Source organism: Oryctolagus cuniculus, chromosome 1 (genome assembly GCF_051225735.1).
Source record: "Oryctolagus cuniculus isolate XC-2025 breed Fujian yellow rabbit chromosome 1, ASM5122573v1, whole genome shotgun sequence".
Classification (NCBI taxonomy): Eukaryota; Metazoa; Chordata; class Mammalia; order Lagomorpha; family Leporidae; genus Oryctolagus; species Oryctolagus cuniculus.
Window position 1 is genome coordinate 48603217 of NC_142867.1, and position 12488 is coordinate 48615704.

General features: G+C 55.3%; 1 protein-coding gene across 1 annotated transcript; it reads right to left on the minus strand.

The window, feature by feature from the left end:
- Positions 1 to 6053: 6053 nt before the first annotated feature.
- MYOD1 (myogenic differentiation 1) lies at positions 6054 to 8627 on the minus strand. Its single transcript, XM_008275114.5, has 3 exons — positions 7715 to 8627; positions 7163 to 7241; positions 6054 to 6901 (listed from the first exon to the last, which is right to left on the minus strand). The coding sequence occupies exons 1-3, from the start codon at positions 8339 to 8341 to the stop codon at positions 6651 to 6653; spliced, it is 957 nt and encodes a 318-aa protein (XP_008273336.3). The 5' UTR covers positions 8342 to 8627; the 3' UTR covers positions 6054 to 6650.
- Between the last annotated feature and the right edge of the window lie 3861 nt (positions 8628 to 12488).

The window sequence follows — 12488 nt, forward strand, 5'->3', positions numbered from 1 at the left end:
AGAACAAGTGTCGCAGTCTCAGATGTAATTTTCTAAATGCCAGGGCTCTGCGTGGAGGCGGAGTAGATGCTGCTTCATCATTCTCACATCACCGTCTTTGTCTGTCTTTGTCTCCCTCCTCATCTCATCCCTCTGTGCCCTCCTCTGGCTCCCCCTTTCTCCTATCTCTCGGTCTTGCCCTCCCTTCCCGCATGCACCCAACGGCAGATCCTTCCACGGCCTCTTCATGTGACAATGGCTTTGTATCAGGACTAATTTTGTGCTAATTTCTCTATAATTTAGGGAAACATCTTTCACAAGTCTTTGGCAAACATCACGCACATTTGTCAGGGTTTGGGTCAAATTTGGGTAGCACTGCATCAAGTGTTTGTCATCTGTGGGCTGTGAGAGGTCAAAGCATCCCAGACCTTCTGGTGCGGTGGGATATTTGAAATACTGTAAATCGACAAGTTGCATTAAATGCTATGTGGATGTTGCTGAGGTTTTGTTATAGTGGCACAACAGGAATTGTAAGCTATCTTCTGTTGATGGCAGTATATTGTGTCCAATCACCAAAAAAGTAAATCTGTGCTCCCTTAATTTGCTATTCCTTACCGATTGCATTAGCAAACATATTGAGAGTCTTTTTCCATAATTACAGTTGAAAGTTATCTCTTTCTTTTAATAAACTATTTTGGGTATAATCTAAATATAGTTTGGATTACAATTGTCTTCTCAATGTCAGAATTATTTTAATTTATATAATTGCTCATTATTATTGCTTCTGTTTTAAATTGCAATTATTTAAAATAGATTCCACTAAACTCCAGTGCAATTTATGCCTGTAGATGGGACTCAAACATCGTTATCAATGCCCCTCAGTGCAAGAGGAAGTCAGAACAGGAAGATTCAATAATCATACCAGATTGGCTAAAGGGATTTATTATGGCAAACTGAAAGAAACTAGGGGGCTGGCGCTGTGGTGCAGCAGGTTAAGTTGCCTCTTATGTCGCCATCATCCTATGTTGGAGCACCAGTTTGAATCCTGGCTGCTCCTTTGCCAATCCAGCTCCCTAGTAATAAGCCTAGAAATGCAGAGGAAGACAGCCCATATGCTCGGAACCCTGGCACCCGTGTGGGGAGACCCAGATGGAATTCTGGGTCCTGACTTCAGCCTGGCCTAGCCCCAGCCCTTGTGGTCATTTGGGGAATGAACCAGAGGTTAGAAGATTCTCACATTCATTCTCTCTCTGTCTCTCTCTCTCTCTGTGTCTTTCTCTCCCTCTCCTCCTCACCTTTCAAATAAATGAATAACTCCCTTTTTTTAAAAAATGGAAGAAACCAGGCTTCTCACAGGGCCTTGGAAGGAGTTCTGGTAAGGGAGGGGCACTGTGCCGCAGGCTTGGTTGTCTCCACGGGGTCGGCCACTGGTGGGGCCCTCTGGAGACATGGTGCTCTTGTGTGAGCACATGAGGGGTGCTTCAGCAAGTTCGAGGGAAATAGAATTAAGACACAAGTCCATTTTGGTGTAAAAAGTTTTGAAATTCAACACAGGAGTTTCAGACAGTTCATGAAAAGTGCTAATCCCTACATGTATCTGTCTCGGTGTGTCTCTCAAATAATTAAAAAATCGAAGCCTTGCATGCTTTTTCATTATATATACATATATCTACATATCTATGTCTATATCTATACCTATACCTATATCTATACCTGTATTTATATCTATATCCATTCCTATACCTGTATCTACATCTATACCTGTATCTATATCTATACCTATATCCATACCTATAACTATATCTACATCTATGTCTACGTCTACGTCTACATCTACATCTATGTCTATCTATATCCAGAGAAAGAGAGAGAGTGGAAACTCCCATCTGCTGGTTGACTCCTCAGACACCCACAAAGGCTGGGCTGGGCCAAGGCTAAAGCTGGCAGCAGGACTGCAATCCAGATTCTTCCACGCGGGTGGCAGTAATTCAACTACTCGAGCCATCACGGCTGCCCCCTAGGGTCTGCATTGGCAGGAAACTGGAGTCAGGGGCTGGACCAGGAAATAAAATGTAGGTGTCTTAGCTGCAAGACTGAACAACCACTCTGGATGTCAAAATATTTTTTTCACTAAAATGTATCTTTTAATTCCATTTTTCTATGACTCCTTTGAAGTATCCTTGTATGCAGAAGTCTTGCACATCTCATACGAGGGTACTATAAAGAGTTTTTGGAAAAATGGAATTAAAAGATAAGTTTATTTTGGTGTAAAACATTTTGAAACCCAGGGCCAGAACTGTGGTGTAGTAGGTTAAGCCTCTGGCTGTGGAACTGGCATTCCATATGGGTGCCAGTTCAAGTCCCAGCTACTCCCTTCCAATCCAGCTCTTTGCTAATGGCCTGGGAAAGCAGTGGAAGATGGCCCAAGTCCTTGGGCCCCTGCACCTTCATGGGAGACCCAGAAGATGTTCCTGGCTTTGAATTGGCCCAGCTCCAGACGTTGTGGCCATTTGGGGAGTGAATCAGCAGATGGAAGACCTAACTCTGCCTCTCCCTCTCTCTGTAACTCTGCCTCTCAAATAAATTACTAATCTTTAAAAAAAAAAAATTTAAAAATTTCTGGAACCCATGGCCAGCTTTTTCACAATGAGCATTTTCCCTGAATTTTTTGTTTTAAAAAAGATTCATTTATTTATTTTTCTCTTGAAAGGCAGTTTCAGAGAGAGAGAGACAGACAGAGATCTTCCATTCACGGGTTCACTCTCCAAACAGCTGCAATGTCCAGGGCTGGCCAGGCTGAAGCTAGGAGCCTGGAATTTCACTGGAGTCTCCCATGTGGGTGGCAGGGGCCCACTTGGGCCATCTTCCACTGCTTTCCCAGGAGCATTAGCGGGAGCTGGATCAGAAGTGGAAGAGCTGGGACCCAAGCCATACGGGTTGCTGGCATTGCTGGTGATGGCTTTACCCTCTGCGCACCACAGCGCCAGCCCCTCCTTGAGCTTTTTGAGGGCTCTTGTGTATCTGTAGAGCGCACAGCCCTGGGACGTCCTCAGATCCAACCCTGGTCAAAAAGGGTCCCACAAACAAGGAATGTTTCATTGACACTGCAAATGGAGTTGGACTTAGCTGGAACTCCTCACCCCCACCCTGCCAACCCACCCCCACCCCCACCTCCGGGGGACTGAGGTCAGGGACAGGCCAGGGGGGGACCTCACATCCCATCCTCCGTGGTGCGACCCAACCTCTGCCTGCCCCCCTCCCTCACTTCCTCTCTCCTGATTTCTGTAGAGTCCACAGAGAGAGAGCAGCCTCTGGATCTCGCTCGTCCTGGGTCTGGGTTCAAATCCTAGCTCATGACCTGAGCTGGTCCAATGAGAGTTCTTCTCTGGGAATTTTCTAACTGCGGTTCAAGGGTGAGATCTACAGTAACCTTGGAGTGGCTGGGGAAACCAGTGTGGATGGGGGAGGGGCATGTAGAGATGAGGAGGGGGAAGCATGGATGAGGAGAGGGGCTCCAGGCCCAGCTGCCAGGGCCCATAGGTGCTGTGGGGCACTGCCCTGGGTGTCCCCAGCCCTTGTGGGGTCTAAGCTGGTTGGAATGGGGTTTCTATTACTTGAAACTGAAAAGCATCACCCACCTGCTTCTCCTGAGGTCCCTACCTCTGTAACGGCACCACCTACTCACAAGCAAAGCAGAGCCTGCATCATCCATGACTCCTTCTTTCCCACACTCCCTTGGGGCCTCTGCACACAAGGTGCTGTGAACTGTTGTGCAAGTTGTTCACTGCACAAATGCACCTGCCTGAGGTGTGTGGGGGCTGAAGTCCAGTCTGCTGTCTGCTTGCCTGGCCAAAACCCCGGTGGAGGGCAGGTTCCCATTGTTTCCTAATCACATGTGGAGAGATCTGGGGCCGTCTTCACCTATGCCATTGGTTCTCCATGCAGAAATTCCGCTTCACCCCACTTCCTTCTTATTCACCCCATGACTCTCTATCAGCATCCTTGCTGTCCCTTAGAGAGCACCTCACCATTTATAACACAGCACTAAGTCGGTTGTCTCACAGCTGTTCCCACAGCCGGCTTCTATTGACGCCTCAACAACCAGCCCCAATCCTGTGCCTGTGTCCACCCCCAGTCACGCCCCTAGTCCAGGACCTGTCCTGTCTCCTCTGGGCAACCCCAGTGACCTCCTGGTGAGTCGTGCTGTCTCAAGTCTTGTTCCTTTCTGTCCACTCTGCCAGCCCAAACTGACCTTTCTAAAATAAAGATTTATTTGTATCCCACCCCAGCCACACACACACCAGGTTTAGATTCCTCTATGGCTCCCTACTTGTCCTTGGAGTAAAGCCTAAATGAGATTCACTGTCACTCTGCCCCTGCCTTTAGCCTACCTTAGAGCATTTTCCATTTTATGAAGGCACGGTTTTATTTCTCTACCCCAGGGTCTTTGCATATGGTATTTCCTCAGCCTGGTCACTGTTCTTGGGCCCCTCTCCCCTGGCCAGCTCGTTCAAGACTACTCCTATGACCAATTGCTGGACCACACTTCTCCAGATGGGTAGGGCACCTTCCTCTCGGCTCCCAGTGTTCTCTGCCACAAGCACCCAACTCCAGAGCTGCATTCACTGTAATGCAATCAGCTGCTTCCCCCAAATGTCTTGGGTGCGTCTCCCAGGCAGGAACCACACCCAGTGGTATCTGTGTGCAGCCAGCCTAGGACCTGCCATGTGCTGATTGAGTCCCAGGGGGTCTCAGAGGCATGTAAAAAACCCCAAGGGACCTCTGGGGAGGCAGCCAGCGGACAGGCTAGGATCATTAGTCACAGAACAGCTCTGGGCAGCTCCTCTGTGGTGCTGTGTTGGGGAGAGCAGAGGCCGTGCTCAGGGTGGAACGCAGATCCTCAGACACATAATGAGGACATGCCTTCTGGCATCATGCTTTGCCTCCATTCCCGTGGGCCCCCCACTAGACAAAGCCTTGTGAGTGGGCATGTTGGATTTTCAGGAGGCAGATCTGCAGGGTGGAAGGTAGATGCTTGGGTCCCAGGGGCATAGGGATCTTCCAAGAGTTCATGGAAAATGCACAGTATGAAAAAACTATGCATGGTTTCAAAAAAATTTTTTTTACACCAGAATAAACTCTTTTAATGGCATCGTCAACACACCTTTTGAAGTACCCCTCCCACATGGGTTGGGGGTAGGAGGATGACACATGAGTGGCCCAGGCCTTGGGAACCAGCAGGGGGTCGAGGTGTGTGTGCGTGGGTCCGTGGGCATTGCAAGCGCGTTGTCTACTCTTGTTTCTCAAGATGCCACTCCAAGGGCACCTCCTCCAGGAAGCACCCCCTCCAGACCCCTGCTCTTCTCAGCGACTTTTTAGTGTGACAAGAGCACTTGCGCCACCTGTGGCCATGCCGGGTCCTGCGAGTCCCTCTCTCTGGTGGCTCCTGTCTTCTATGAGACCTGGCTGTGCAAGGCTGCTCCAGCGCCGGGTTACTGGCTCAGCAGAGGTGTCTGTGCTCATCTGGCTATGCTGTCCCTTGTGGTGACACTATCAGTACAAGCCTGGAGGGACCCTGCAGCCCACATCACCCCTGTAGTGAGCACCCCATCCCGGCCTGCACTCTGTTAGGACTCCGTGTGGCACCTGAGGCCACCGCCTTTCCGTGACCCTTCGGGAGACACCTGGGGTCATCCTGTGGGGTGCAGGGGCATCGTTCTCAGCTTTGCACACCCTTCAGAATCAGCTGGGGGCGCCCCCTGGGGATCTGGAGTAGATTCATTCATCAGAATCCCTGCGGCTGGGGGCGGGGCAAGGCACGGATTCTTTTCACCTAATGCTATCCATATGATGTGCACGCTTCCATGAGAGCCACCGCCTTGCGTGTGATGCAGATCAAACTCAGAGAAACCCCAGTGTGTGTTCTGGAGGCATCCCCACTCCCTCGACCCTGAGCGGTCTTCCTCCTTGCAATCTGCCTGTCGCCTGTAGGGGTCGCTGCGAGACAGCTGGCCCAGCTCGCGGGTTTTCCTCCGGATCCCGCCCCCGAGCCCGGGGAAAGCCGGAGCCACCGCGGCATAAATTAGCGTCTTTATTTCGAACACCTGAGCGAGCGCCCGCGGCTCGCCCGCCTGCCGTATAAACATAGAAAGTCGCCGTTGCACCGCACACCATGCGTCAGAGATAAATACAGCCCTCGGGGCTCCTGCTCTGGCAAAGCAACTCTTATTTACAGGAATAGATTACAAAAAAGTATTATAAAAAGTGGTCCTGAACCGGAGGGCGGGGTTGGGGTGGGTTACCTGCGGGACTGGCGCGCATCCCGCAGGTGCGATGGGAGGAGCTTGAAAGGATGTAGCTACGGAGGTGGGGCGGGGCCGGGCTTGGGTCCGCGGCGATCCAGTTCCCCCTACTGGGGAGGCGTCGAGGAAGCGGAAGGATCAGCCCCGGCTTGCAGGCGATCGCCCAGCGGCCAGGGCAGGCGCGGCGTGGAAGACACCCACCGTGAGCTCGCCCTGGGGCCGGGGACCGGGTTCCCCCCGTCTCTGCCACCGCGGAGGAGGGGGCGGAGGGTCGCTTTAAGCTCAATCTTGGGGGCACGAAGGAACCCCAGGGGCTCCGTCCCTCGGGCGCGTAGGCAGCGGCGCCCTTGCACGAGGCAGCCCTCCCCTTCAGAGCACCTGGTAGATGGGGTTGGGGTTTGCGGTCGCAGGGCACCGCGGGGCGGTGTCCGGGGCCGGCGTGGGTGCTCCGCGCTCGCCCTCGCTCTCGGCGGCCGCCTCCTGCTGGCGAGGGGGCGACTCCGGTGGCGCGTCCGCCAGCAGGAGCGCGGGCGCAGCGGGGCTCTCCGTGGAGATGCGCTCCACGATGCTGGACAGGCAGTCAAGGCTGGACACGGCGGCACTCTTCCCGGGCCTGGGTTCTGCGCGGGGAGGGCAGGGGAGTGAGCAGGGGTGGAGCCGCGGCTACCTCCTCCACCCCTGAGCCCCCTTGTGCTTCGGAGGACTTGCGGGAGTCTGAAACCATCCAGCGAGGGTGCGGGACGACGGCAGGGCACGCGACCCGCCAGGGCTTCATCCCCCGCACCATTGCCAGGCTATGTGGGGCGGGGTTGGGGGGGTCCTAGGTGGAGGGAAGCCAGGGCGGCTGGGAGAGGGACATGGAGGAGGCGCGGGATACGCACCGCTGGGCGCCTGGCTGTAGTAGGCGCCGTCGTAGCAGTTCCGCCGCCGCGCGCCGCTCGGGGGGCCGCTGTAGTCCATCTGCAAAGGGTTGGGGGGACCGCGTCAAGCCCGCGGGACCGGAGCGCCACTCCCAGGAGCAACCCCCTCCCCAGCTCCCCGAGACTCAGCCGAGGGCTTCTGGTCCCGGATCTGTCCTGGGTGGACAGGAGCCGCGCACCGCAGAGTCCAGAGCCAAACGAGGCAGGACTCAGATCTGCATTTTGGAAACAGGGATCCATGGAGGAAAGGAGCAGATCCCTCAACAAGTTTTGTAACAGCGTCCCAGCCGTGCCGACTGTACCCGTCCTGCGTGCTTCCAAAGCCCTAGGCTACCTCAGCGACAGCCGCCGGAGCCACGCGAGTCCACTTCTGGGTCGGGCCCCTGTCCGCCCATGCCTGTCGCGAGGGCCAGCTCCCCGCCCTCGGGAAAGGCTCCAGACCCACCCACTCCTTCCCCCACCCCCACGCCCCAGGGCTGCCTCCCCTCCTTCCGCCTGGCGTCCAGGCCTTACCATGCCGTCGGAGCAGTTGGAACGCGGGCTAGACGCGTCCGAGTCGCCGCTGTAGTGCTCGCCGCCGCGGCCTGGGGGCAGTGGGCCGGGCGCGTAGAAGGCGGTGGCGCCAGGGCCCGCGGCGTCCTGGGCGCGCAGCAGAGCCTGCAGGCCCTCGATGTAGCGGATGGCGTTGCGCAGGATCTCCACCTTGGGCAGCCGCTGGTTGGGGTTGCTGGACGTGCAGCGCTTGAGCGTCTCGAAGGCCTCGTTCACTTTGCTCAGGCGGCGCCGCTCGCGCATGGTGGCGGCCTTGCGCCGGTCAGCGTTGGTGGTCTTGCGCTTGCACGCCTTGCAGGCCCACAGCAGGCAGCGGCCGGCCTGGTGGTGCCCGCTGGGCGCGCGCACATGCTCGTCCTCGCGCGCGCCCGGGGCCTGGTGCACGGCGGCGGGGAAATGCGTGTGCTCCTCGGGCTTCAGGAGCGCGCCCACGTGCACCAGGCGCGGATCCAGGTCCTCGAAGAAGCGCAGATCCGAGGAGTCGAAACACGGGTCGTCATAGAAGTCGTCCGCTGCGGCAAAGGAGCAGAGGGAGCCGTCGGGGCCCGTCAAGTCCACGTCTCGGAGCGGCGGCGACAGCAGCTCCATGTCCCAGCGCAGGGCGGCGCGGGCCCGGCCTCACCAACCCGGGCGGCAGGGGTTGCCCGGAACTTTCTGTCGCTGGGGAACCCCAGCCGTGCGATGGCAGAGTGCCGGGGGTCTGAGGGCACACCCGACTGTCCGCCACCCCGCCGCGTCCTGGCCAGCTGGACCTGCGGCGAGCAGAGCGGCGGCAGTGCCCTGGGGCTTCCCCGGCCCTAGCTTAGTGCCAGGCGCCCCGGGCTATTTATCCGTAGTAGCCTAAGCGCCCCGGGAGCCCAAGCCGGTTGAGGGGGCGGGGGCGGGGGAGCACGAGGCCAATAGGAACAGAGGAGGGCGGAGCTCTGGGTCCTCGGGGTGGCCGCCAGGGCGAGAGAGTGGCCCCCCTCCCGCCCGTGGACACCAGCGCGCGCGCGCGCACTCCGGTCCCTCCCGGAGCAGGGAGCGCGGCAGACTGGCAGCCTGACCCGCTGCGCTTGGCTCCTAGGCACACCCTTTCCAACACGCGACTCCTGTGTTCGCGGGAAACGCTGGCCCTGGGCGCTCACTTCCCTCCGGGCGGAGTTTGGCTCTTACTCGGTCCCGTATTTGTGCGGAAACCAGGAGCAGAGCCGGGGCAGAAATGAGATCAGGAGAGATTTGAGAGAGATGCAAAGTAATGGGGCAGAGACACAATTAGGGCTGAGGTGGTGCAAAGGCGAGACCCCACCACCACCACCAAAGAGGCCCAGAGACGGAGGGGCCAGGCAGAGACGCACCGGACGCGGGGGCAGAGCCACTCGGCCAGTCCCTGTCCCTGTCCTGAGAGTCACTCAGAGGGCTGCGCGGGCCCTGCTCGTCTTTCCTGAACGCTGAGAAACCCAGCTGCGTCTATTCGGGCGTGGATCTCGCTGCTGGAGCTTAATCTAGCCCCTCTCTCCGAACTCGGGTCGTGCGGGGTCTGCAGGCAGTGAGGTGGACTCACGCCCAGCCCACCCTCGCCCTTGACGCCGGGTGTCCCTGGGGCTAGGCTGAGAGCCTCCTGGGCTGGGAAGTGAACTCCCTTTGCGCAGGGCTTGCGTCTGCTCCAGACCCCCCGCAGACCCGGGAAATGCCTTTCGCAGAGATCCTCGAGGCGGGGACCTGGCCTGAGAACTCTTTGAGAATGGCATTTGCCCACCAGGGGGGACCCAAATCCCCAGTTTCCCAGCTGTGTGATTCTGTGGAAGCCACACCTCCTTCCCCAGCCTCAGTTGCCGTTTGCTTCAATATGGGGATAGGAGGACTTTCTTGGGGCAGTTGCTTAGTGCTGAGAAGCTGGAGAGATCAAGGATGCAGAAGTCCTCGGTCCGAGGTGCAGGGCCATGGTAGTCAGAGGGCCTGCTCTGTCCTGAGCACCAGCTGCAGCAGTGTGCCCAGTGGGCTCCCTAGCCCTCCCCTGGGGCACAAAGCCCCGGAAGGTGCCCAAGCAATCCCCAGGCTCGGCTCCTGCAGAAGCCTCAGCCGTGTTGCTCCCTTGCAGGCATCCTGGAGAGGCTGGAAGCAGAAGGAGCAGGCAGCCGCCCCAAATCTGGCTCCCCTACAAGCCTCAGCACACCCCTCCGCCCCCCATGGGGCCTCACAACATCTTCCTGAATCTGCAGTCCTCACCCTCCTCTCCCTGCTCGGGCTGCAAATTGCTCTCCACCATTCACCCCTTCTGGAATCCGGTCATTGAAGTTTGAAGTGCCTTTCCCACCACCTTCGGGAAGGCCTCCTTCCTGGCTGTTCTGGGAAGAAGGCGCTCAGGGGCCCTAACTGCATCTCCCACCCTGCCAGTGGTGCTGAAGGGCCCTCCCTCACCCCCCACCCCCACTTCATACCACCTCCTCCATTTACTCATTCAGCACACGTTATGGAGTATTCTGCACTGGGCCAGGTGTAGGGAATCCAGCAGTAAACAAAGCCAAGACCCTGCGCGCCTGGTGCTTACATTATGGGACAAGGTGAAAAATCATAAATAAACAAGCAAAGAATGACAGAGTGTTAGGGGGTTACAGGATCTAGGAAGAAACAGGAAACAAAGGAGCAAAGCATGAGGATGCTTTCATTATGTGGAGTGCTCAGGGAAGGCCTTTGTGGGCTGATTACATCTGACCAGAGGGGAAGCAGAAAGCCACATCTATGTGAGGCCAGATAGAGGGACCGCACGTGCAAAGGTCCCGAGGCAGGGCTGTGTCTTACAGTTTGAAATATAGCAAAGAGGCTGGGTTGTCTGGAGCAGGGTGAACAAGGCGGGAGGTGGTGAGAGATGGGGTCAGAAAGGGAGAGAAGGAATTGTATTCTGGGATGGAAAGCTGCAGTGGGGGGGCTTTAGGAGAAGGAAAGAACCCGACCTCACATGTTAACAGCAGCATGCTGATTTCTGGGGGGGCAGGGGCAGAAGCAGGGAGATGAATTAGGAGGTCACTGCAGGCATCCGAGTGAGTGAGGATGGTAGCTTGGAATTCAGTGGCAGCAGTGGAGTTGGAGAAAAGTGGTTGAATTCTGGCTGCATTTTTTTTTTGGTGAAATTTTTTCAAGATTTATTTATTTGTTTATTTGAAAGGCAGAGTTTCAGAAAGGCAGAGGCAGAGAGAGAGAGAGCAAGCCAGGAACTCCATCTGGGTCTCCCATGCGCGTGGCAGGAACCCAAGTACCTGGGCTGTTATCTGCTGCCTCCCAGGTGCGTTAGCTGGAGACTGGATCAGAAGTATGGAGTAGCCAGGGCTTTGAACCAATCCCTCTGATACGGGATGTGGGCTTCCCAAGTGACAGCTTAGCCTGCTGCACCGCAACATGCACCGCTTTAGAAATCCTCTCCTTTATTCATTTCTTCATCAGCTGACGTGGCCCCATGAAGGCAAAGATGTTCAGTTCACCAACATTCACGCAGTAGCTACTTGGTGAGTGTCAGATGAATGAAATGGTGGTCTCGTGCCATTTGGAGCTTTACGCATAGAAGAATGATCTTCAAAAAGTTCTTGGAAGCTTGTAGTATGAAAAAATGTGCATTTCAACATTTTTTGAATCAAATCAACTTTTTAAAAATTTTACTTTTCCATGAACTTTTTAAAGTCCTTTCATATGAGAACTCAGTGAAGTGTGTCAGCATGAGTGTGGTTGTATTTCTTCAGAACTGCACAGTCACGTACGTGACTAAACATATCTGCCCTGTCACCCAGAGCAAGCTCAGGTCCCTCTGCCCGGGGCAGGCACCCTCACACTGCGCCACGACACGCGGCCTGCTGCAGTCCAGTAGTAGCGTGCAGTCGAGAGATTTGGCACCCAGGAAGAGCTTAAGTTTTTACATTTGGCTTTTACTCACAATGAGAAATGGAAATAATGGTTCTATTAATTATTTAGACTGCAGCAAGTATTTCTTCCTATTTGTTTGGGCCTCGACAAAATGCCTGATGCCTGGTAGGCACTCAATAAATGTTTGGTGGGTGAATCCATGTAACAGATGGCACCCTGAGGTTTTCAGGTGAGCTCTCTAAAACACTTGTCTACACTCATCTAGGTTTTTCTCAAATATAAGCAAAGAAAATATAGAAATAAGTTGAGACTTAAGTGATTACAACTTTGCTTTTTTGTGTTTTGTGTTCATAAAAACTTCCCTGAGACAGTTATCAAGGTGCCTTTACAATAAGCAAATGTTGTGTGTTCGAACTTATCAAAGAGATTTACTGTCTTATCACTCGCAGGTTATAAACCAAAGCTGCTTTGACAGTTTTGAACTTGATTTGTCCTGGCATCCCTTTAGCCCTAGTGCTGAGTTGGGGGCAGAGAGAACTGCATCCATTCTGGAAGCTGAGAGTATCGTGTTCTTGTACCGCAGAGTCTAGTCCAGCTTCCTCTTGCTCTGGAGAGACTTTCGGCAAAAGCCAGAAGGGCTCGGGGTGAGGTGGGGTTCTCAGGTCCCTCTTGGGCCAGTCGAGGCCTGTGCAGACTGCTGGGCTCTGGGCTCTGGGCCTTGGTTCTCCTGTCTTCGCCACGAGGGGCTCCTGTGCTGGAGGTGGGGAAGGGGGGCTGCCTGGGGTGCCGCCTTTTCCCTCTGCCCTTTCCAGTCCTCTCTACTCAGCTCCCTTGGCCGGCCTGCCTAGGGGCTATAAATGGAGAATGGCCTCTGGGCAGGAATGCCGGCCTGGCCAGCCCA